General features: G+C 36.9%; 1 protein-coding gene across 7 annotated transcripts in view; it reads left to right on the top strand.

The window, feature by feature from the left end:
- The window catches only part of CKAP5 (cytoskeleton associated protein 5), a 115,564-nt gene that overhangs the window by 44,496 nt on the left and 44,224 nt on the right, over nt 1-26,844 (top strand). For all 7 annotated transcript variants that reach the window (XM_045486744.1, XM_045486741.1, XM_045486745.1 and 4 more), the window contains exons 5-16: nt 5,271-5,442; nt 6,082-6,214; nt 6,427-6,527; nt 8,293-8,406; nt 15,635-15,739; nt 18,225-18,314; nt 18,427-18,591; nt 19,158-19,286; nt 19,842-20,024; nt 22,733-22,846; nt 23,137-23,247; nt 24,216-24,308. In XM_045486744.1, coding sequence (XP_045342700.1) covers nt 5,271-5,442; nt 6,082-6,214; nt 6,427-6,527; nt 8,293-8,406; nt 15,635-15,739; nt 18,225-18,314; nt 18,427-18,591; nt 19,158-19,286; nt 19,842-20,024; nt 22,733-22,846; nt 23,137-23,247; nt 24,216-24,308 — 1,510 coding nt within the window. The remainder of the gene's footprint in view (nt 1-5,270; nt 5,443-6,081; nt 6,215-6,426; nt 6,528-8,292; nt 8,407-15,634; nt 15,740-18,224; nt 18,315-18,426; nt 18,592-19,157; nt 19,287-19,841; nt 20,025-22,732; nt 22,847-23,136; nt 23,248-24,215; nt 24,309-26,844) is intronic.

Genomic DNA, 26,844 nt, shown 5'->3' with positions numbered 1-26,844 from the left:
AAATTGACCTGGGAAAGCTAAAGTCATTCCTCAAGTGTGGTGCTTTCTATTCAGCAGTTTTAGCCTTCAAGTGGTGTTGCATAGTCATTTTATCTAAATCCCCTTCTAATGAAGATGAACAGGGAATGTTTCTGACCTGTTCTCCAATTATGAATTGGCCCTTTTGAGGAAAAACTCCTTAGAATGTTTAAGCAGCTCTTCTTTTGTTATCCCCAAGCATATATTTATGTACTTTGGAATATTGGCTAAAGACAGTTTATTAGCCAAAGCAAACCTTTGTTCAGATGCCTTTTTAGTAAAGTAGAAGGAAATGCTATATGCCTTTAAACAGAAGCACAGCAATAACAAATAGAAAATAACTTTTACCCTTATGTAATAAGTTATTTTCAACACTAGAATAAAGTTTTTCATGAATGAGATCTCTTTCAGGAACAAGTGGCTATAATTTGTGATGGAAATCTGAACACTAGTTTGTTCTGATTTGGCAATCCTTCCAATCTGACATCCTGTCTCCAATGCTGTCCACATGAGAAGCTTTAGAAAGTTCAGTTATAGTGAAATCCTGAATGTGTGACCTATGGGAGTAAAGGTCATCCCAAGTTAGCTCACTTGTGATTTTGTGTATGACCTACTTCTTGGAGAAAATGCTTCTTTTGGTGTTTATCTTACATGGAAATATCAAAATTCTTAAATTTTGTTAAATGATCCTCAATTTAAAAGTCTTAAATTTTATGTTGTCTTTCACTTGGTTCATAATGTTCTTTTGTAAAGTTAGACTTTCAGTTAGATTTTTGTGTGATAAATTTTTCCTCATTTGAAGCCTAGTGTAGTGTATAGTAGGTATGTTTTTATGACTAATAAATAATGTGCTCATTTTTATCATTTTAGAAATTTAGTGAATTGACTAAATTTAGAATTTAGTGATAAACTGCGCTTATCTCAATAAATATGTTGTGGTCCTTAGTAATGGATCTCTTAATAAAGATATATATTGTGCTATAATCTACCTTTAACCAAAAGATTCTAATCGAAAATGCTGTAAACTCTGGTTATTTTACTTTTAAACTGACTGGCAGAATAAGTGTAGAAAAAGAGCAAGTTAGGTATATCTTCTTATGTTTTCCTGACAGATGTAGTTTAGTTCCATCCCTGTGTAGTTCTTTATTTGTCTTAATGCATCTCAGAATCTATAGTAAAATTAGATAGCTCTCTGGGACCTTGAAAAGGCCAAACTGTTCAATCCTGGGTTTTGTTTTGTTGTTGTTGTTGTTTTTAATGTTTATTCATTCCTGAGAGTGAGAGAGACAGTGCGAGCAAAGGAGGGAGAGCAGAGAGAGAGAGGGAGACACAGAATCTGAAACAGGCTCCAGGCTCTGCGCTGTCAGCACAGAGCCCCATGAAAGGCTTGAACCCACAAACTGCGAGATCATGACCCAAGCCAAAGTCAGACGCTCAACCCACTGAGGCACCCAGACGCCCCACCCTAGCTGGTTTTCTGTAGTAATATATTTAGTATCAAGGTTAGGTTTTGTTTGTTAAGGTATCTGTTTTCCATGTAGACCTCTTCCATAGGCTTTTCTTACATATTTCAGTAGGCCAGGAGAGTGAAACAAAAAAAAAATTCAGATGAAACCATAGTAATGTAAAGGAAGACTCAGAGATCCCAAATGTTAGGTTCTTCAGGCATGGTGATGATTATTTCATAACCCTAAGTTCTTATTTTTCCTTTAGTCTTAAAGGTTAGCTGAAGTTAAAATGTTCTTTTCTATTAAAATAAAGGGGATTTTAAAGGAAATCTTGGAGATCTAGTTTATTTTCATGTTATATCTATATTTAAATTATTTACATAACCATGCTGTGGTTGATATACTAGGTTATTTACATAATCTCTTTAAATATAATTTCTGAAGTAGAGTATTTGCCATCTTCTCCAACCTGTTGGAGTATGTCAGTAGCTATACTGAAAATTTTTGTTGCATTTGTGTATAGAAGATAAAATAAATAATAGATAAGTAAGTTGATCCTTGAACAACACAGGGGCTAGGGGTGCTAACCCCATGCAGTCAAAAATCCGTGTATAACTTTTGACTCCCCCAAAACTTAACTACTAATAGCTTACTGTTGACTGGAAGCCTTACCAGTAACATAAACAGTCAATTAACATATATTTTGTATGTTATCTGTATTATATACTGTATTTTTAAAATAAAGTAAGCTAGAGAAAAGAAGATGTTTTTAAGAAACTCATAAGGAAGAGAAAATACATTTACAATATTGTACTATAAAAATTCCATGTATGAGTGGAGCCGCACAATTCAAACCTGTGTTCAAGGTTCAACTGTATATGAGTTCTACTATAGAATGTCAGTGTTCTTTCATAACTAAATCCCTCTTGCTCCAGAATTTGCTATGCAGAAATGTTAGCAATGACTCAGAAAGCTAAATTTGGCCAGTTAGGAACTTAAAAATATAAAATGTGACAGATATATAAGGTTAAATGTGCTGCCTTTTTAAAAGAAGTCAGAATGCAACTTTTCTGCGTGAAAAACTAAGCAAAGAGAGATTTAGGTTGCCTGGAGTTACAGGGTGATAGCTTCAAAGTCAGGAGTGAAATACGCTGCCAGGATTAGTAAGCTGTCAATTTTTTTTTTTTTTTTAACGTTTATTTATTTTTGAGACAGAGAGAGACAGAGCATGAATGGGGGAGGGGCAGAGAGAGAGGGAGACACAGAATCGGAAGCAGGCTCCAGGCTCCAGGCTCTGAACCATCAGCCCAGAGCCCGACGCAGGGCTTGAACTCACTGATCGCGAGATCGTGACCTGAGCTGAAGTCAGACGCTTAACCGACTGCACCACCCAGGCGCCCCAGTAAGCTGTCAATTTTGAGTGAACTACCTTAATCATAAGAACTATTAAAAATTTATCGAAAGTAGATTTCACTCATCTAAATATGTATAAAGTGATTTGTTTATGTTTTTAAGCTTTTATATGTATACACATATATATTTAAGACATTACACATTTGGTCCTTTATAGATTTGAATTATCCCCAGTATGGTTACCTAGAAGGTTAGTTTAAAATTTTTATATTATTCTGGACCCTAGACATTACATAATACTCTTGGAAGAGTGACATCTAAACATAGATATGGCAAGGGAAACAAAAGCAAAAATGAACTCTTGGGCCCTCATCAAGATAAAATATTTCCGCACAGCGAAGGAAACAATCAACAAAACTGAAAGGCAACTGAGGGAATGGGACAAGATATTTGCAAATGACATAGCAGATAAAGGGTTAGTATCCAAAATCCATAAAGAACTCATTGAATTCAATACCCAGAAAACAAATAATCCAGTGAAGAAATGGGCAAAAGACATGAATAGACACTCTTCCAGAGAAGACATCCAGATGGCTAACAGACACATGAAAAGATGCTCAACATCACTCATCATCAGGGAAATACAAATCAAAACCATAATGAGATATCACCTCATACCTGTCAGAATGGCTAAAATTAACAACTCAGCCAACAACAGATGTTGGCGAGGATGCAGAGAAAGAGGATCTCTTTTGCACTGCTGGTGGGAATGCAAACTGGTGCAGCTACTGTGGAAAACAGTATGGAGGTTCCTCAGAAAATTAAAAATAGAACTACCCTACGAGCTAGCAGTTGCACTACTAGGTATTTATCCAAAGGATACAAAAATGAAGGGCACATGCACCCCAATGTTTACAGCAACACTATCAACAATAACCAAAGTATGGGAAGAACCCAAATGTCCATCAACTGACAAATGGATACAGAAGATGTGGTGTATGTGTGTGTGTACATATATGTGTGTGTGTGTGTGTGTGTGTGTGTATGTGTATATATATGTGTGTGTGTATATATATATATGTGTGTACACACACTCACACACAATGAAATATTACTTGGCGATGAAAAAGAATGAAATCTTGCTGTTTGCAACAACGTGGGTGGAACTAGAATGTATTATGCTAAGTGAAATTAGAGAAAGATAAATATATGATTTCACTCATATGTGGAATTTAAGAAATAAAACAGATGAACATGGGGAAGGGAAGGAAAAATAAGATAAAAATAGGAGGCAGACCACAAAAGACTCTTAAATACAGAGGACAAACAGGGTTGCTGGCGGGTGTTGAGTGGGGGGATGGGCGATGGGAGTTAAAGAGGGCACTTGTTGGGATGAGCACTGGGTGTTAAATGTAAGTGATGAATCACTAAATTCTACCCCTAAAACATTATACTATATTTTAACTAACTTGGATTCAAATTAAAAAACAAAAACAAAAAACAAATGGGTGAGGCTGGGTGGCTCAGTCGGTTAAGCATCTGTCTTCGGCTCAGGTCACATCTTACAGTTTGTGGGTTCAAGCCCCTCATTGGACTCTGTGCTGACAGCTCAGAGCCTGGAGTCTGCTGCAGATTCTGTGTCTCTTCTCTGCCCTACCCTGCTCTCACTCTGTCTCTTTCTCTCTCAAAAATAAATAAATATTTTTAAAAATTAAAAAAAATATATGGTTATGAGGTTTCTTTTTCTTCTCTTTTTTTCTTGGCCATTTTAAAATATCTCAACCTGTGTAAGTCTGTTAATATATAATAAGTACAGGGGCGCCTGGGTGACTCAGTCGGTTAAGGGTCCGACTTCAGCTCAGGTCATGATCTCGCGGTCCATGAGTTCGAGCCCCGCGTCGGGCTCTGTGCTGACAGCTCAGAGCCTGGAGCCTGTTTCGGATTCTGTGTCTCCCTCTCTCTCTCTAACCCTACCCCGTTCATGCACTGTCTCTCTCTCTCTCAAAAATAAATAAATGTTAAAAAAAAAAATTAAAAAAAAATATATATGTATATAATAAGTACAAAACTGTGTTTGAGCAGTGTATGGGTGGTTCAGTCAGTTAAGCGTCTGACTCTTGATTTTTGCTCAGATCATGATCCCACGATTTTGAGCTTGATCCTCACATTGGGCTCTGTGCTAGCAGTGCAGAGCCTGCTTAGGATTCTCTCTCCCTCTCTCTGTCTCTCTCCTGCCTGGTTGAGATTCTCTCTCTGCCCCTCCCTCGCTTGCACTCTCTCTCAAAGTGAATAAACATCAAAAAAAAAAAAAAAGTATAAATAGCTCTTTATAATTTAAGTATAATGGCAAAAAAAAAAATAGAAAAAAATGAAACGTTTATACAAAAGAAATACTGCCCAAGTAGATTGCAGGCTGACAAGTTTTTTTTTTTTTACAATTTTTACATCTAGTGAATTTGGTTCCAAAATCATCTTGCTTAAGCCAATTATCAAAGTGTTGCCAAAACTCTTTGAGTCTCGAGAAAAGGCTGTTCGAGATGAAGCAAAACTAATTGCTGTGGAGATTTACAGATGGATTCGGGACGCTCTGAGACCCCCATTACAAAATATAAACTCTGTCCAGGTGAGACACAAAAAAATTTTTTTGGTTGTCTTTGCATAAGGTTAATATGAAGATATTTCCTTCCTGTTGCTGATATTCTGTCCTTACAAATAATTATTTTTTCATTTTTAATTTTGAAATCCTTTTTTTTTTTTTCTCTCAGATAACTGTTTCTGATGTTATTTTGTCTTCTCAAGTTAAATACCATGCATTCAGTGATTCTAGTATGTCAGTGTTGAGTCTATAGCAGTTTAAAAGATCCCTTTATCATGCTGTTGGGTAGCAGGACTTAATGTCTATTTGGACAAAATGCATTTTATCTGTTTTTTGGACAAAATGTATTTTATCTGTTTTTTATTACAGTTAGTTTTAGAGACATTATCTAATACAAGTATATCTGAATTCATGAACTAATGAGTGTTCTAAAAAGTAGATTTTTTTCTAAGTGCTTAGTCCTACATCTTAGGTAGTAAATATGTCAGTTTGACTTATGTCAAACACGTATTTGGCATATACCAAATATATACACTTTAAATGTATATCGTTTCTTGTTTGCCTTGTTAGAACTACATAAATAAGAAATTGGGTTCTGATGTTAGTAAATGTTCTGTAGTGGTGAGGATGTAGGCATATTTTAAAAATATTTTATGATATTTGTAGTTGAAAGAACTAGAAGAAGAATGGGTCAAATTGCCAACAGGTGCTCCTAAACCAAGTCGATTTCTGCGTTCCCAGCAAGAACTAGAAGCGAAATTGGAACAGCAACAGTCTGCTGGTGGCGATGCTGAGGGAGGTAAGCCAGTTTTTAAAACACTGGTTTCTCTGAAAATAAGAACAGGCACGTTTTGTAGGACTGCCATTTAATACAATAGAAGTTGTTTATAGCACTAATAACGGATTCTGTCTATATAGCGATTTCATCAGGTTGTGAAAGGAGTGATAACTATTTGATAAGTAGAAACATTCCATCTGTTTTTAAGGTTTGTTTTGTTTTTCTTCTGGAAGGTGGTGATGATGGTGATGAGGTGCCACAGATAGATGCTTATGAGCTATTGGAGGCAGTAGAAATTCTTTCCAAACTTCCCAAAGACTTTTATGACAAAATTGTAAGTAACGGTAACCTTCTTTCATTTATTTCATGTTAAACAGTTACTTGATTATAATTAGAGTGTTCTATGGAGCCCTTGCCCGGTATACCCCCTTCTACCCCATATCTTCCCTAGGAGAATGAATTAGTTGCTTCTTTGTTCCCATACTACTTTGTATATATACCTACTGTAGCACTTTCTTTTACTTGTCTTGCCAAAAACCAGAACATTATTTTTGACTTCTCATTTTTCTCATTGTCTTTCTGGTTTTACCTTTAAATATCTCTCAAATTCATCTCCTTTTCTCCATCCCACTGCCAGTAATTTACCCCAGAGTTCCTTGACCTTGGTACTGTTGACATTTTTTGCCAGATAATTCTTGGTTTTGGGGGGCCGTCCTGTGTATTGTGGGGTGTTTGGCAGCATCTCTGGCAGCTACCCACCTAATATCAATAATACCATTACTCAGGTCAATCACAGTGTCTCCAGACTTTACTAAATGTACCCCAAGAGACACAATTACTCCCAACCGAGGGTCTTATCCCAACCACCACCACCATCTCTTGCCCCAAGAGTGCTGCAGTAGTCTTCTTATAAGACTACCTGTCTCTGCTCTTGCCTCCTTCCATCATGTTTTCCAATGTAATCAAAGCTGTCATTTTTGAAAATAAAAATCTTCCCATATCATTGCCTCACTAATGTCTGAAATCATCCTATGGCCATTGAGGCAAACTATGACACGTTTGAGGCCCCTGCTTATCTTCCAGCCACTTCTCTAATTACCATCTAATTATTGTGCTCCCATCATACTGAACTCCTCCCGGTATCAGATATGCCACACTTTCCCCACCAAACTCTGGACCTTAATATATTCTGTTCTTTCTGCCTATAGCATTCTCCCCAATTCACCCCATAATACTTCTTGATCCTCTAGGTCTTACCTTAAGAATCACTTTTTAGGGGAGATCCTACCTGTTAGCCTAAAGTAGATTAAATCCTCTTGCTGTAACACCAAAGCAGCTTGTACTTCTCTTTTCATAGTGGTCCTGACCTAGGATTTATTTATTTATTGAAGACCTTCCTAGCTCTGCCATCAGCTCCTTCAGTCCCCCATTAACTTCTGATTAACAAATATTTGGTAAATTGAATTCCACTGTAATCTCCTCCAGGGTGACAAGTTTGTCATCTTCTTTATATCCCCAGTTCTTTCAAATAGTGGGTATTCAAAATTATTGAATGATTAATTGATCTCTAGTGAAGTATTTTCTGCTTTATGGTTATCAAACAAAAGGATTAGCATTGTAGCACCAATGTATAAAACTGATCTCCAATATTAGAACAATTTTGGCTGTTGGTTGTATGATGGTCTTTTTCTAATCTTTTTAATGTTGTTAGTATGGACATTCCTTTCACCTGTGAGATATGCTAGAAATGCTTTCTAGCAGTGTTTTCTGTTTAATACTTATTTGCTAACATTTGCCTAGAAAATGAGAAGGAAAAGTCTGTGGTATCCCATTCTTTTACTTGTAGAACTTTTAGGGTTATGAAATGTTATGAAAATACTTATTATGTATGAACAAAATTTTATACGTATATATGAGCAAATCATTCTGATTTGCCGCACAATTTTGCAATTTTATTTTTTAACCAGCTTTAGAAAAAAATTTCTGAAAACAAAAAATAATTATGTATCTTTGAATTAGGAGCATGCAAGAAATAGACTTTTATTTTCTTATTTTGCCTTATTTTCTGTTCTATAAGTGACTCATACTATGTCTTGCAGGAGGCAAAAAAATGGCAAGAAAGAAAAGAAGCCCTGGAGGCTGTAGAAGTACTAGTGAAAAACCCCAAACTGGAAGCAGGCGATTATGCAGATTTAGTAAAAGCATTAAAGAAGGTAAACATGAAGAGTGTCAACATTGGTACATTGGTATCTCAACAACAGACCAGGCCTTTGAATTTCTCATCATCTGTCATTGTTTTTATCACAACTACATTGCCATTTAAGGAACACTATTGATGGTTTTCTAATTATAGGCATACCCTTTTTTTTTTTTATTATGATTTTTTTTTTTTTTGAGAGAGACAGAGCATGAGCGGGGGAGGGGCGGAAAGAGAGAGGGAGACACAGAATCCAAAGCAGGCTCCAGGCTCTGAGCTGTCCGCACAGAGCCCGATGCGGGGCTCAAACCCACAAACCATGAGATCATGACCTGAGCCAAAGTCAGACACTTAACTGACTAAGCCACCCCAGGTGCCCCAGGCATGCCCTTTTAAAGGATTGTTTAAAGTGATTGTTAGTGTGTTAGATGTTAGTGTGAGGGATTGGTTTTTATTCTTGGTTTTTATTCTTGGTTTATTATCACTTACTCTGTATGCTGTCTGATAGCATATACAGACCTCAAGAAAAAAGAGGGTCTTGCTCCAGGCATGCCCTTTTAAAGGATTGTTTAAAGTGATTGTTAGTGTGTTAGATGTTAGTGTGGAGGGATTGGTTTTTATTCTTGGTTTATTATCACTTACTCTGTATGCTGTCTGATAGCATATACAGACCTCAAGAAAAAAGAGGGTCTTGCTAATATAGAACCAAATATTCCAGTTTTATAATTCCATAGGATGAACTATTTTTTTTTTTTTAATGTTTATTTATTTTTGAGACATAGACAGAGCATGATCAGGGGAGGGGCAGAGAGAGAGGGAGACACAGTCTGAAGCAGGCTGTAGGCTCTGAGCTGTCAGCGTAGAGCCAGACTTGGGGCTTGAACTCACAGACTGTGAGATCATGACCTGAGCCGAAGTTGGATGCTTAACCAACTGAGCCACCCAGGCGCCCCTATTATTTTTTTAATTTATTTTTTAATGTTTATTTACTTTTGAGAGAGAGAGAGAGAGAGAGAGAGACAGAGTGCAAGTGGGGGAGGGGCAGAGAGAGAGGGAGATACATAATTTGAAGCAGGCTCCAGGCTTCGAGCTGTGAGCACAGATCCCAACGCAGGGCTCAAACTTACGAACCATGAGATCATGACCTGAGCCAAAGTCTGATGCTTAAGTGACTGAGCCACCCAGGCGCCCCTGTAGGGTGAACTGTTTAAATTGGCTCTATTTAATGGGGCGAATACTAAATATGAGGCATATTTTTCCATTAGATAGCTAATGATGCCACCTTGTATATCTGCGTGCAAAGTAAAGGATGTAGGGAAATGTGGCCATTATAAAGCAGGCAAGTGCTAAATAAGAAAGAAATGTTTTTAGAAAACACTTTGGTGTTTTGGTTTGGTGTCGCTTAGGTTTAACCAAGTTGAATGCTGTTGGTGGATAAATTTATGTGTAGTGGCTTTCCATAAAATATGAAAATATAGATCAAACACTGTGGACATAGGTGTAGAGCTTAAGAACAAACTCTGTGAAGACATGTTCTTAAATATAGAAAACTTTGTTTCATTTGCTTCTTCAGCCTGAAATTACAAAGGACTAGAATGGTGAGAGAGGAGGTTAATTTTTAATTATATGCACATGTAAGTATAGTTATTCTCATTATTCGTGGTACTTATGTTCTGTAAAGTCACCAAAACACTGCATAGCAAATACCAAACCATTGCTCCTAAGGGAACACAGAGCACAGGGCTAGGGTCCTGTGACTCTTTGGTCTCAACATTTCATCAACCAGTCAATACATAACTTATTGTATTCTGTTTGAAGATGTCTCATTTAATATATATTATTGATGCATTAACGGTGAACTCAGGGCCAGCAGCACTATAACTCATGCCTTGCATAAAGCTTATTTAACACACATAATTTCTGCATGAGGCATATCACGGCCTTTTTGTGCTTAGGATCACTAGACAGCACTTCACTGCCCTTGGGGGCCATTTTAAACAGTGAAAGCAGCAACGAAAATCACAAAAATGAAAAAAAAAGAAAAAGAAATGTGGCACTAAACAGACCATGAAAAAGATACTGTTTACAGTATGAGAGCTGAAAGAAGTCAGAGTGTTGCTTTGTTCATTCTCAGCTGGGAATGTGCACACCAGGCAACTCAGATTTTCCACAGCTCTTTGCTTGTCTGAATGACCAGGAGAGTGCTGCGAGAATTGATTTTGGGGGTTATAAATAAACGTTAACGAGTAGGTGAATTCGCAAATATGAAACCCGTGAATAATGAGAACGGACTATGTTTTCTCATTCTCAGCCTCCCACACTTTCTTCCAAGTGAGATTTGGAGACAGAGATATGATTTGTCACAATCTTTCAGTCTTCCATCTTCCAATCCTGAAGAACCCAGACCCAGGCAAGATTAGTGAGAAGGGAGTTGCCCAGGGGGAAAAGATTTCACCAACCTGGAGCTTGGGAGGAAAGAGGAGGGGTAAAAAGGCACTAAGAGAAGGAAATGAAATTCTAATGGCCTTGAGAACTTCAGATTCTCTGTGAATTCCAGCGTATAATTTTTATCAGGAATCTTAGTACTTGGCCCTGAATTCTCAATGCCTCAGATAAAAGCTCTTATTTTTTCTTATCTAATGGTACAAATATTAGTTGATACTTTCCACACGGATTTCCTTAGGATATTAGCTTTTCAGATAGTGTTGTGTGATTTCCATTGGCATTATGAATATAAATATAATCTTTTGCTGATTTGCAGATAGGATCATGGATTTTATATTTAGGTAGACATAGAGACAATAGATTTCTGTGAGAAACTTGTCCCTCTTCACATGGTAAAGTGGGGGGGGGGGGGGCGATCAAAGGCTACAAACAAGTGAAAAGAAATTTAATTTTGTGGTTAAAATATTTAAAACAATGAAAAGTTAACTTCAATTGTATAAATTAACCTGAAACAAGGCATTAAAAATTTTTTTGTGTGATTTTACTTACATGTAAACACAAACTTCATATTCATATTATATTGACTTAAGAGAGACCTATCAAAAACGTGGAAATGGTGAAATAAGAGAATGAGATTGAGTAGGCTACAGACCAATCACTCTTCCCTCCATAGTCTTTTCTCTCTATTGTCTATATTGAGTAATCCTAGTAATTTCCCTATTTTTTGCCTTTAATACAAGTAGTAAAGAACTACTCATTTGAAATTCCTTATGGTATTCCTGAAATCATTTCTTAAACTGTCTTCTTTCAAGCTGTCATCTGACTTAGCATATTTTGTGGACTTTCCTGTTCTCACAAGTTATAGGTTCCTTCATTTATAAAGATACCTTCTCCCCTGCCCCTTACTCCCACCTCCCCCCAATATCTTCTTTGACTTGTCAATTACCTATGGATGTTGGTTGATATCTTTAGATTAAGATTTGGGTTTTCAAGGTGTTTTTATTATATACTCTACAGACTTATGTGTTATTAGACTTTTTTCACTTGGTTTTTCTATATTTCTCCCCTTATTGCTTACATTCATCATAGTTTTTTTTTTTAATTTTTTAAATGTTTATTTTTGAGACAGAGAGAGAGAGAGACAGTGAGAGTGGGGGAGGGGCAGAGAGAGGGAGACAGAATCTGAAGCAGGCTCCAGGCTCTGAGCTGTCAGCACAGAGCCCGATGTGGGGCTCGAACCCACAAACCGTGAGTTCATGACCTGAGCCTAAGTCGGATGCTTAACTGACTGAGCCCCCCAGGTGGCCCCATCATAGATTTCTAAACACAATAATCATGGTGGATTTCATTGACTTCTCTCTTTGTCAGCAGAATGTTTTTGTTCTGGTTACTGTTAACCAGTAGCTTACATTGCTAGTTAAAGATAAATACTAGATGGTAACTAGAGTTGACCCTTGATGAACAATACAGGTTTGAACTGCATGGGTCTACCTACTTACACATGGGTTTTTTTCAATGAATATAGAATAGTAGTGTAAATGTATTTTCCTTGTGATTTTTTAAAATAACTTCTCTAGCTTACTTTATTACAAGAATATAATACATACACAAAATATGTGCTAATCAATGGTTTATGTTATCAGAAAGGCTTCTGGTCAGTAGTAGGCTATCAGTAATTAAGTTTGGGGGGAGTCAAAAGTTATATGTGGATTTTGACTGCATGGGGGGTCAGTGCCCCTAACCCTCATGTTGTTCAAGGATCATCTGTACTTAAAATCTTATTGTAGGCCTAGCTTAAAGGGAGAAGTGACAGCACTTTTAATTATAGAATATTTCCCATTATTTAGGTTAAATTAACATTGTGAGCTAAAGCTTCCTTCCTATAGTCTACAACAGGGTCACAGAGTGTTTTCAAATCTGGAATGGAGTCCTTCCCTGCATATTCTATTTGTCTTAAAAATAAACACTTCTCCACCTTCCTCACTCCCATTTCCCAGTTTAGAACAACTTTAGTCAAACTGGGATGTTTGACATGTGTTGATAGGCAAATAGGCCTGATCCATTATTCACCTATAAGTTCATTCAATCCTTTACCATCTTGAATTATAGTAGGTTTACAACATCCTCTTCAAAACTTTCCTAGGACCATCAGTGTCTAGGATTCAGCTTCCACTGGTTACTGCTCTAATGGTGGATAAGGAGAACTATTCTCCTAAGAATGGGATTGATCGATGGCCATCTGCTTCTGAACTATGTTAAAATACTGGCTCCAAATCCCATCCCAGATTCATTGAACTAAGATTTCTTGGAATGGGGTCTGGCATGTTTTTGATGACCATTCCTAGAATATACATGTAAATGTTAAATCTGAAGCCTAGCACCTAAATAATACCTGAGAAAAAAAAAATAAATAAATAAATAAATAAATAAATAAATAAATAATACCTGAGAGTTCTTTTGGTTAAAAAAAAAAAAAAAAAAAAGGGTAATCCAAACATTTACAAATGTCAATAGTGAATTTATTTTTATTTTAATGTTTATTTATTTTTGAGAGAGAGAGAGACAGAGTGCGAGCAGGGACAGGGCAGAGAGAGAGGGAGACACAGAATCTGAAGCAGGCTCCAGGCTCTGAGCCGTCAGCACAGAGCCCGACGTGGGGCTTGAACTCACTAACTGTGAGATCATGGCCTGAGCTGAAGTCAGACACTTAACCAGCTGAGCCACCCAGGTGCCCCACAAATGCCAATAGTGAATTTAATACAGAACTGAAGGGAGGGGTGCCTGGGTGGCTCCGTCGGTTAAGCATCCGACTTCAGCTCAGGTCACGATCTCACGGTCTGTGAGTTCAAGCCCTGCGTCGGTCTCTGTGCTGACAGCTCAGAGCCTGAACCCCGCTTCAGATTCTGTGTCTCTCCCCCTCTCTCTGTCCCTCCCCTGCTCATGCTCTGTCTCTGTCTCAAAAATAAATAAAAGCATTAAAAAAAATTTTTTTTTTAATTAAAAAAAAAAAACTGAAGGGAATTTTTTTCTCCATGGATTTACAGTAGTTAGGGATTTCACAAAATGTTTATTAGGACCCTGATCTCATTTTCTCATAAGGAAAATGAATTTGCCATAGCATGAGTTTACAGCATGAATATGCTTTAGCAAAGAAAGCAAAAGCTTTGGAGTAGAACTGGATTTAAATCACATCATATCACATTTGCTAGTTCTTACCTCAAGCAAATTAATCTATATTTAATTTTTGAAATCTATAAAATTTGCTAATATTATCTACAGGGTTTTGGGTGAAAAATTAAATACGGATTATAAAGCACCTATAAAATTATAACATCTAATTTGTTTTTAATAAATGTTAATCTTAACTCTTCATCCTTACTCCTCAGCATTTAGGGAGTGCAGCTAAATGCCATCTAGAACTTCCTGGCATGCTATCCATTAGGGGTTGTTTAATTCAGGGAATCTGGAAGGAAGCATTCTACTTATGGAATATCAGATCTTAGAAACTAAATAAAATCCAAAGTGGAATGGAAGCATTACTTCTACTTGGGAAAAAAGTGAAGAGTGAAAAAAACAAGGATCTGAGACATGTCAGAATAAAACAGCTTTTGGGGGCACCTGGGTGGCTGAATTGGTTAAACGTCTGACTTTGGCTCAGGTCATGATCTCATGGTTGGTGAGTTCGAGCCCTACATTGGGCTCTCTGCTGTCAGCACAGAGCCCACTTAGGATCCTGTCTGTCTCTCTCTCTCTGCCCCCCCCCCCTTCAAAAATAGGTAAACATTTAAAAAATAAAATAAAGTAGCTTTTTAACATCCAACTGACTTGAGCAGTATACCGCAGTAAAATCTTAGCAGGAAGGCACCCAGGCATAGTCACTGTCTTGCTTAATTGACACAGGTGCAGCTACTACCTCTGAGCTTTGATAATGCTGGGTTTTGTGGGGCATAGTGTAGGGGGATGGTAGTATAAATAATGCTGGAGGAGACTCTGTTAAGAGACTGTAAATGCACACTTGATGATCATCAGGTAATGTGGCAGCTACAAGGGTGGCTCATTCAGTTAAGTATCCGACTTTTGATTTCAGCACAGGTTATGCATGACCTCTCGGTTTGTGACAGCATTATCCTTCTTGGGATTCTCTCTTTCCCTCGCTCTCTGCCCATTCCCTGCTGATGTAAACTAACTTTCTCTTGCCCTCTCTCTCTCTCTTTTTCTCTCTCTCTTGCGCGTGCGTGCTCTCAGAATAAATAAATAAACTTTAAAATGGCAGCTGCAAAGCCAGAAGCTCCCTCAGAGGAATGGTTGCAATGGCATTTGCAATTTAGAGTCCCCACGGACTTCTGGAAGGTACCGAGAGCAGTTTCTACCAGTGCTCCTTTAGTATAAATGTTGGAGCTGCCGCCTTGTGGTGTCTTTCCTCTGAGATACACTGTCTTTTGGCTTTTCCTGCCCCAGAGCAAAGTCAGCAAGCCTCCAGCTTCTCTGCTAGTGTCGGAGTCCCCTCCTACACAGTTGTGCAATGCTGACAGCCCAGACGACCACTAATGGAGAGTTAACTATTTGGAGTTGTGGTTTAATGTATGTTATTGGTAGAACTTTTAAGGTAAGAGACTAAACAGAATGAAGGGAAGCCCCCAAATTTGGTATTGTCAAGGAAGACTTTTTCCTCTTTTGCAGGAAACAAAATTGGCTGTCCATTAGCGTAACAGGGTACAGAGTTCTTTTAAGAATAAATTTTCAGTCCCCTTCTCCTGAGTTGTGACTATTTTGTTTTCTTTTTTTTCCTCCCTTTGTAGGTTGTTGGAAAGGACACCAATGTCATGTTGGTGGCTTTGGCAGCAAAATGTCTTACTGGCCTAGCTGTTGGACTAAGGAAGAAATTTGGACAATATGCAGGACATGTGAGTAACACTCCTTTTTAGATACAAATCAACAACATTAACAAGAATGGCAGGCTAGTTTGCTTTAGGATTTAAAATAGGTCTTTATATATTGGGCAAAGTGAATTTTTCATTAAGTTTTATTAAAATTGAGCATAATTCCTCAAAACATTTCAATAAAGATGTCAGTTATAACTAAATTCGTTAGCTTTATATAGAAAATTGGGCATATGACCTAAATATTTAGTTGAGTTGATTTGCTTATTATTTACTTATTAATATCCTGCTTTGTTCTTATAAGATTATGTGTAGTATAACAGGATTAAATGAAACTGGTGATAACTAACACAGAGTAAAAATGAAAGTAGGAAAGGCAGTATAAAGCCAGAAGTGAGATGAATATATAAAATGTATTTTATAGCATTTTCCTATTTGAAAAATAATAATCTACTTACATACTTGAGACGTTTTCTATAGATTAGACTCTTGGTAGTGTATCAGTTTAATTTATTCTAAGAAACCTGACTGAAAATATTTGTTGAATATACTGTCTTTGTGTAAATTTAGAAGCACTCAAGTTTGATAACAGTTTTAATAAACTGAGATGTTTTCTTTAACTGTGACATTTGTCAGTTGGCCTCTAAATCTGGTCTGAATTACTTAGAGTGGTTCAGCATCCTGAAAATTGATCATACTGAACTTTAGGGTTGAACTTGCTAGCCACTTGATCATTTGATTCCCTAGATTGGCTTTTTAGAGACTCCTTATAGTTTGTATTTATGTTGTGAAGTTAATGTCTAACCTCAGTTATGGCATTTGGAGCTTGCTTACTCATAGCATTGAACATAATTTCAGAGAACTTACCTGGAAGAAAAAAAAAAAGGACTCTACTTAATAAAAATAAATCATGACTAGCTTGTTACCAGGGAAATAAAAATATGGGTCCATAAAACCCTTAACATGTAACCCATGTAAAATCATGTAACATGTAAAACATGCAAATCATGAATTGGAATAAAGTGATAAGCAACATTTTCTAGCAATCAGTAGTATTTATTACTTATGTGCTTATGTGATAGTGTGTTAATTAGCTTTTGGTCAGTTTTGTGCTACTTACTAGAATATTTAAAAAAGAACATACTTTTGTCTTAATAATAACTTTTAACCTAGAAAACTGTTTTTAAGATACATTTTAATTTACTAAATCCTAGTTGAATGATTACCTGGCCTGGTTTGAATTCTGATTCTGGCTTTGTGACATTTTGTTATGCAGCTTAAAGTTATAAAGCTTATAGTTCGGAGTATTTCCCCCCCCTCAAAAGTAGATCATATATAGTGTTTGATATCAAACATGTTAATAGTTCGTGTTTACCTTCTTTAGCTATTTATAAGCTATTTTTTTTTTTTTTGGTAAAAAATATATATATATAAAAGCATGCTTGAGCTTTATAACCATTAAAACATTTTGATTTTCAATAGTTTATAACTAACTCCTAGTATTAAAAAGTCTTTTATATTTCTCCATGGAAACTGAATTCCTTCTGGTCTCTATCACTTCTGTGAAATCTTAAAAAATATTTTTTGAATGCCCTTGAGCTTTGCTATATCTTTTTGACCTCAAAAGACAACTTTAATTTGCCTGTTAACACAGTGCCTGGCACTCAATAGATATTAAGTATTCAATAAATATTTAATAAATTAGTGATAGTTTATAAGATAATTATAAAAATTCCAACTTTATTGATCTAAACTTAGTACATCCTTCTGATCAAAATTGCTGTAACTTCAGTTACCATTTCTTTGTCTTTAGTGTAGTGAAGGGGTGGGAGACATCTCAGTCTGGTGAAGTATATCGGAATCTTAGAGGGGAAGAGAAATTACACACTCTGTCTATTGCCGTATCCTAAATCCACCTAGTTGAGAATCTTTTTGTCTAATAAGAGATGGTACTCTGATAAAAATGACTATATGGTTGCATTAAGGTGTAGATGCAGAAAATGGGTTGAGAAGCACTGCTACAGTGGCACAGAATTGGAACCCCTAATTATTCCAGCATAAGGTTCTTGTGCCCTTAAGAAAAAAAATGTCTTTTTATTCAACTTAGACGTTCACTTTGTTTTGGTAGCACCAAACATTGCTTTAGTAATGGCTGTATTGAGATATAACTTAAATACTGTAAAATTCACCCTCTTAAAGTGTATAGTTGAATGGTTTTAATATATTCACAAGGTTGTGTAACTATCACAACTATTTAATTCCAGAACATTTTCATCTTCCCCCAAAAACCTTTATGCCCACTAGCAGTCACTTCTCACTGGCAGCCACTAATCCACTTCTGTCTCTATGGATTTGACATTTCATGGCATCATTTAAATGGATCATACATAAGCCTTTATGACTAGCTTCTTTGACTTGGCATATTTTCAAGGTTCATTCATGTGTCATGTCAGTACCTCATTCATTTTTGTTGCCAGCAAAATAATATTCCAGCTGTTCACTTTCATAGGTTGTGCCAACCATTTTGGAAAAATTCAAAGAGAAGAAGCCTCAGGTGGTGCAAGCCCTGCAGGAGGCAATTGATGCAATCTTCCTTACTGTAAGTGGACAGCATGAGTTTGCACTTTTGTCTAAAGTAAATTTTGTCAGTGTAATATTTTGATTGTTCTTATAGTTGAGAAAAGCTCATTGACCATGTTTTCTTTTTAAAGACCACACTACAGAACATCAGTGAGGATGTTTTAGCAGTAATGGATAATAAAAATCCAACCATCAAGCAGCAGACATCTCTTTTCATTGCCAGAAGCTTCCGCCACTGCACTGCTTCTACACTCCCAAAGAGCTTGCTAAAGCCCTTTTGTGCTGCTCTACTTAAGGTATAGACTCTCTTTGGAACTGGGGGAATTTTTTATGCCTATGGAAGATTTTTTCCCATATTAATTATGTACAATGACTACTTGACTTTCAGACTGTAGATTATGCTCTTTTGAGGAGCAGACCCTCTGTGGCTTTGGAAACTGAATCCAAATTCTTGTACTCTTTGTGTTCCTGTTCTCAAAGAAGAGCACAAGTTAGCTTTATGATTCCACTAACTGCTAAACATGTTGTTTCTTATTTGGCCCATACACTGGTGTTCAGCTGGATCTGGCCAAGCACAGGCATACAATTTGGAGTCTTTGGAGATCATTTGCATGTGCGGCATTTTAAATAGAGGGTAGGAGGAAAAGGAAGCACTTATTTGCTGAATGGATTACCAAAGGTTTCCTTGACCCAAAAAGAATTTGTGAAAGAGTAACTGTTGGTTGGCAAGAGGAAAACTACACTTAGCTTCAGTGAACCGTAAAAAGCAAATTCTTTATCCAACAGTCATCAATCTGAATTAAAATCAGTAATACCTAAAATATCTTATATTAAGACCATTTTGCTTACTTCCGAACCACAGCACATCAATGATTCTGCTCCTGAAGTCAGAGATGCTGCATTTGAAGCACTGGGCACTGCTTTGAAAGTGGTGGGTGAGAAAGCAGTAAATCCATTCTTAGCTGATGTGGACAAACTCAAGCTTGATAAGGTAGGTTAGTGACAGATTATAATGCAATTGGACAACAATCTTATCTCTGTGCATTATGATTTTGTTTCGATTTCATTCATTCTATTTCATGAAGATAAAAATGATGATATCAGCTTGTGAAATTTATTTAATTTGCCACTGGTTGTTCAGATCTGGAGTGTTGAAAAGATAGCTTTTGAGGATGTAAATTTCATCTTAAGCTGTAGTGGTGATATTTGTAGAGATGGCTTTCAAATTATAAAAACACAAAGAAAAGAGAGCTGAGTGATCTGTCCCTAGAGGAGGTGAAAAGGATATTTTAAGATAAATTTGTTTCTAATTCCTAAAAAGTTACTTTTCTAAATATGAATGTTTTCTATCAAAAATGTGGTTGTTGAATGTTTATTATAATTCTAATTTGTGTAGAAATAAAATGTAAGAAAGTAGATTGTTTATTTTTGTTTAAGCAAACTGAATTCTCATATAGTTGTGGTTTAGATAACTTATTAAGTAATAATGTAGTGATTATATTTCAAAGTTGGGCTTAATGATGTTCATTTCAATTTCTTTCTCTAGATCAAAGAATGTTCAGAAAAAGTAGAGCTGGTACATGGTAAGAAAGCTGGACTTGCAGCAGACAAGAAGGAATTCAAGCCTGCTCCTGGAAGGACTGCTGCCTCAGGGGCTGCAGGAGATAAGGACACAAAGGACATTTCAGCACCCAAACCAGGACCCTCAAAAAAGGCACCTGCTACTAAGGTTAATAGATGACTTGGAAAATATGGTTCAAAAGTTAGAATTTAGTAAGACAGGATTGGAGTCTCGGATTCATGGTTATCCTTCCAATATGATTTCATTTGAGAAATTAACGCATTACCACATTTAAAATATAGCAGAACATCCATCAACAAAGAGTATTCCAATAATACGCTTGGTTATGTAAACTTTAATAAAGCTAAAAATGGTAATGAAGGTACAGGAGTGCATTTTAAGTGATCTTAAAGTATTATTAAATAAAGAAACAAAATGGCAAAGCACTTAACGTTAATAACATCACTTTGGTCATTTTGCTGATAATGCCGTTGAGTTGCATCACCAAGTCTACATACCAGTCAAGGTCTTGTTACTTTTATACAGTGTGGAAGGGAAATGCCTAGAGGCAAATGTGGCATTCTTTTAGAGAACATTTGTCCTGTGGACTCTCTTAAGCATGAAATTATCTACCATTATTCTTTTTTCTCACCCGGAACACCAGCATGAAGTCAGGGGAGAGAACTGGTATTTAATAAAGCATCATTTGGGAAGCATTTTACCTAAATAAACTCATGTAATCATCAAACAACCCTTGAAATAACTATTTGGAGATCCCTATTTTTCCAGAAAGGGAAATGGAGGCTCAGCAAGGTTAAGTATTCTACACATGCTCTAACAACTCTGATATCTATGTTGTTCATTTGTTTGTTTACTCTGACATCCCCAACCACCCCCCCCCCCCACCATACTGTAAACTTTAAAGGGTAAAGATCTTGTCACTGCTCACTCCCCCATGCATAGCGGAGTTTCTGGCAGACAGCAGGAACTGGGCACACATTTGGTGAATGGCCAGAGTTGCAGAACTGGTATTTGGACCCAGGTGCTTTTAACTACAGTCTTTGTACTTTAGTTCATCTTCTACTGTCTCTTCAGCTTTCTAATGGGGGGTTAGCAGCTAGTCTCTTCTGTCTCACCAGCTGTTGCCTCTCTGGATAATGACCTGGGCACAGTACCTTAAGGCCTTTTCTTATCTGGTCGACTTTCTCTTATGAAGAATTATTTAAAATAAGTAAGTGGGGAGCAACCTGCTTCATTTTTCTCTTTAATAGATAAGTAGGACAGTATTACCAATACACCTACTAAGCCAATAAACATATATGTCTGTGAAAGAAAAAAAAAGATAAGTAGGAGATTTGTTAATTGAGGTACCTCTCTATACAGAGAGTGCTATTTATTATAGAAAAGGATCCAGAAGAGGTGTTCTGGTTAATCAAAAAGTATAGAATTTTCTATTTTGTCGGCCAGAAAACAATTAAATTTCTAACGGGTTGTTATTATGAACCAACAGAATCATACTTCTGATATGAACCAGCAAGTATTAGAGGTTTTCATTTCATTAAAAAACCAGTATCTTAGTTTTGCTAATTACACCTTAAAAGCTCAGATTATGTTCAAGATGACATTAGTTTCAGAAGAAGTCTGGATGTTGAAGACAGTCTGGCCTTCTCTCATTTTATTTTTTCTTTCTGGTTTGGGGCATTGTTTAACCAATACCAAAATAAATAGAAGGAATGATGTGAACAGTGATATGTGTTACCATGTTAATGTTACTGTCGGTTGTGTGCCTTGTGATAAACTGCTATTTTCTTCTGACCTTTCAAAACTGGAATAAAATAATTGAGATGTTTAAGCACAGTATTAGCAGATAGAAACCAGTGGGTATAATACAAAGTGTGACCAACTGAAGTTTATTCCAGGATTATAAGGATGGTTCAATATTAATATTAAAAAACTTACATTTAGAAATCAAAAGAAATCTAATTTCAGACATTGAAAAAGGAATATAGTAAATTCAACATATCTTCATGATAAAAATTCTTAATACATAGAAATAGATGGATTCTTTGACATAACTAAATATCTGGAAATAGATCTATAGATAGCAGTAGACCTCGCAAACCAAAAGGCAGCATCATGCTTCATAGTGATGAAATACTAGACACATTACTGTTAAAGTGAGGAGTAAAGCAAAAAATGCCTGCTGGTACCATTATTGTTTAATAACTTTATACAATTAAATAAAGGAATAAAGTAAGACCAATGCTAATATAAGGAAGGAAAAGGCACAGTTATAATTTTTGTAGATCATATGATCATATACTTGGGAAATACAAGTAGGTCAAACAATAATAAAAAGATCCAGTAAGGTGGCCATCTTCAACATGGTTAAGCCATTTACTGCCATTGCCATAACAACCACTTTATTCCTTCAAAATTACATGGTTCTACAGTGAGTTAATGTATTTTTCTGTTATTGGGGTGCCTTGTGGTGAAGTATGGGGTAAATGTTAGAAGTTAGAAACTGTCCTTTACTAATGCAGGAAAGATTTAGAGGCATTTAAAGGCATCAAATGTTAATTCTCAAATAAAATGTCATATAATTCCAGTCCATTTTCATTTCATTTACCTCATTAGCTCATTCTGAATTGAAGGTTCTTAATAGTGGGGGTCTGGAGATTTCCCCATGAATGGTCTTCAGGAGCTCTATCTGCCCTTGAAAGTGTTAAGTTCTGTGGGCACCAAAAACACAGGGGTTTTTGGTTGAGTGGTCCCTCATTTTAATCAAATTTTTAGGGAGTCTCTGGCCCAAAAATGCTTAAGAACCACTGTTCTAAATCCTTAAGTGGTTTAACTTTCTTTTAAATTGCTTTTAGGCTGGTGGGCCACCTAAGAAGGGGAAGCCAGCTGTGTCAGGAGGTGCAGGGGGCACTGGAACCAAGAATAAGAAAGGACTGGAAACCAAAGAAATCGTGGAGCCTGAGCTTTCGGTCAGTATTCTACAGGATGCCTCAAACTCAGAAAACCACGGAAAGTCAATTCCTGGGAGAAGACTTGAGTTCTTTGCTGAGTTCTACAACATAGAGTTAATTGGTATTTTTCACTTAGTGAAACTGTGCCTTGGACGACCTTCCTTCCCCTTTATGGTAGTAGAGTAGAAACCTCGGGTACTATAAGATACCTATGGGAGTGTTCTTGTAGTTCGGCCTGCAGCATTTTTACATTCTTGTCATCTGTTTCCTTAAGCAATTCTTAATTTTAATGTTTTTGCATCTTACAGATAGAAGTATGTGAAGAAAAAGCTTCAGCTGTCCTTCCTGCTACCTGTATACAGCTTCTAGACAGCAGTAACTGGAAGGAAAGGCTGGCTTGTATGGAGGAGTTCCAGAAGGTAGGTGCATGGGGATGAGTTGAGTGTGAAAGAACATTACATTACAGAGAAGTGATGACATCAACAAAGTACTTGTCCTACTTGCTGTATTTTATAAACAGTGACCATGTTTCAGAGTGTTAACTCTGATGAGCGGGGGGTGAGGGGATGGGGAGGGACTGGTTTTTTAGCTGCATAGTGTATATCTTTTAACATCTGCTTTCTGTGGCTTCTGTAAGCTCATAACTTAGTACTTACTCAAGAAAGTTAGGTTTATTCTGAATTATAAGGTTTAGATGAATTTTAATATTATGGTATTTAATCATTAAACTTACTAGGCAAACATATAACTCCACTTAAACCACCCCTCTTCCCTTTCTCTGCTTTCCTCTTTGTTGTCTTGATTCTTGGAAGAACAGATATTATTCCTTGGTGTGAGAAGCTCCTTTCAGAAATCTGTGTTGGAAGGGAGCATGGAAGTTCCTTTCGGCATATACTCTATGATTCTAATGAGGGTGTGGAGGAACCACAAGAGCACTGGGACTTGAGGCAGGAGACCTCGCTTCCAGGCCTGCATGTGCCGTGCATCAGGTTTAGACCTGAGTTTGCACATCTTTGAAATTTAATACTTAACCACTTCTAATCTGTTCTACTTTGCTCTATGTTTTTAGGAAAATCAGGTAAGTCAAAATATGTATAAGCAGTTTCTGCCTCAAACTAGGCAAATGAAAACTGTTACTGTTACATTCCTTGGACCAAATTCTTTGTGAAACCTGAAATGTGGAGGGAAAAGAGTATCACTGGTATTACTATAACAACTGTACATCAGATATCCAACTTAAAAAGCACTATAACAAGCTATCTAAGCTCTCTCTATAACCCTCCTTGCTTCCATTCTTTTCTCTCCTTCAAGTCACCTACTTCAGTATGTGCTGTTTCCCTCACTAATCATTAAACCCTTAATTCTGATTCTCTTATTTTACTTCAAGGCTGTTGAACTAATGGATCGAACTGAAATGCCATGCCAGGCATTAGTGAGGATGCTGGCCAAGAAACCTGGATGGAAGGAAACCAATTTTCAGGTAATTTTTAATTGGAGATTTTAGTATCTTTTATTCAAGTAATTTCTATCATATCACCTATGGAGTAAGAAAGAGAGATAATTTTGGTAATGATTTTTAGCTTTTTTTTTTTTTTAAATCACTCAGCCAGTATGTCATCTAACTTTAAATGTGAACAATGGAGTATGTGCATTTTGATTAAACATAGAACTATACCTTTGTGTAATTGGGAGTTTATATATATGGAAGTATTATCTATATTGTTTGTGTAATTTATGTATATATATTTTTTTCTCCTCATTAGTTAGGCCTGGAATCCCCCTAATCTTCACATATGCAAGGGAGGGATAAACAGTGAGACAGGTTTCTTATTTGTTTGGATAAAAGATAAATGGTCTTTAAATTACCAGTGAAAAATTGCCACATAATTTAATGCATTAACTGGTAGTAGAGATGAAATTTTGCAGTGCTGTTATTTAGTCTAAAGCGTCCGTGCGAAGGGAGGTTTAGGAAAGTGATGTAGGAAGGAAAAGGAGAAAAGTTTCCTTGTCCTCTTCAGATATTCATAGACCTTGTGGGAAACAAAAGTTTGAAATATATCAGGTTTATTTTTGGCATCCCGCTAGTCTCTTTTTTGCTTCTATTCTGCCACCTCTTGTTCCCTCTATAGGATCCTTGGCTCCTTCACACACTGTGTTCCCTTAGCACTGTTACAGCACCTCAGCCATACCGTCCAGTACCACAAAGCCTTCTTCTGCCAAGAGGTTCTCATGCTGGCCTCCTCCCCCACACACCATGTTGAAAACCCCTCTTTATGCAGCTTCTAAGATCGGTGAAAGAAGCATCCTTGATTTGAGCTTATACCTTCCTATGTGTTAGATCCGTAACAAAGGATAATTTTATGTATATATTTTTCTTTATGACAATTTTATTGAGGGAGTATAAAGCTCACCCTTTTAAAGTGTACAGTGCAGCAGTTCTTAGGATATTTGCATAGTTCTGCAACTCCTACCACTCTGTAACTTTAGAATATTTTCATCACTCCAGCAAGAAACCCCATACCCATCGGCAGTCACTCTCTCTTCCTCGCCACCCACAGTCCCTGGCAACTATTACTCTACTTTCTGTCTCTATACATTACTTCTCATGGACATTTCATAGAATGAAGTGTCTTTTCCTTAACTTAGTCTTTTCAAGGTTTGCCCATATGGTAGCATGTATCAACTCTACATTCTTTTTTTATGGCTGAGTAATATTCCATTGTATGGATATAGAACATTTTATTTACCCGTTTGTGTTGCTACACATTTTGACCATCTCTGTGAACATTGCATGTACAAGTGTTTGTGTGAACATGTTTTTCATTCTCTTGGATATATACCTAGAAGTAGAATTGCTGGGTCATATGGTAACTGTGTTTAACTTTTTAAAGAACTGCCAAACTTTTCCAATGTGACTTCACCATTTTGCATTCGTACCAGCAATGCAAGAGAATTCTAATTTCTATACATCCTCACCAACTCCTATTATTTAAATATTCAAACAGGACAGAGGGAGATACTTATGGGCAAAGGCATCTCAAGCGCCATACATCTAGCATCTTCACATTAACATCTTTAAATTGTTTTCACAGCTTCTTCATTCTTCCACTTAAAAGTATACATGTTGTTTAAGTCTCTCGAGTTCTGTTGTGTGTGGTGTGTGCATGAGGGTTGTAGTTTTTTGCAGATAACACTAGTGGGAATGCTGAGTTATACGGTTAGTATGATCATTTATTATGTATTTCAAGATGTGTGTTCAGTACTATTGCAAATAACCGTGAGAGGAGAATAGAGAAATTAATTTTTTAAATTCATAAACTTTTTTTTTTTTTTTTTAACGTTTATTTATTTTTGGGACAGAGAGAGACAGAGCATGAACGGGGGAGGGGCAGAGAGAGAGGAAGACACAGAATCGGAAACAGGCTCCAGGCTCTGAGCCATCAGCCCAGAGCCTGACGCGGGGCTCGAACTCACGGACCGCGAGATCGTGACCTGGCTGAAGTCGGACGCTTAACCGACTGCGCCACCCAGGCGCCCCTAAATTCATAAACTTTTAATGTGCTAACATTGTCATTATTTTGAAACATTGAGTATTTGGTTTTTTCTCTCTTAGCTGTCAATTAGCTACTTTAATTTTTTTTAATGTATATTTTATTTATTTATTTTGAGAGAGAAAGAGCATGAGTGAGGAAGGGGCAGAGAGAGGGAGAGACAGAATCCCCTGTCAGTGCAGTTGACTGGGGGCTCGAACTCACAAACTGTGAGTTCATGACCTGAGCTGAAATCAAGAGTCGGATGCTCAGCCAACTGAGCCACCCAGGTGCCCCAGCTACTTTAATTGATAACAAGGATAGAAATCATTTTGTTTCTTTGTTTAGAATTGTTGTTTTTAGCGGCACTCAGCTGGCTCAGTCAAGAGCATGAGACTCTTGATCATGAGTTTGAGCCGCATTTTGGACACAGAGATTACTTGAAAAATAAATTAAATAGGGGCACCTGGGTGGCTCAGTTGATTA

This window comes from Leopardus geoffroyi, chromosome D1, assembly GCF_018350155.1.
Source record: "Leopardus geoffroyi isolate Oge1 chromosome D1, O.geoffroyi_Oge1_pat1.0, whole genome shotgun sequence".
In the NCBI taxonomy this organism is placed as follows: Eukaryota; Metazoa; Chordata; class Mammalia; order Carnivora; family Felidae; genus Leopardus; species Leopardus geoffroyi.
Note: the sequence above shows the minus strand (reverse complement) of the source record. Positions and strands in the feature narration are given on the sequence as shown.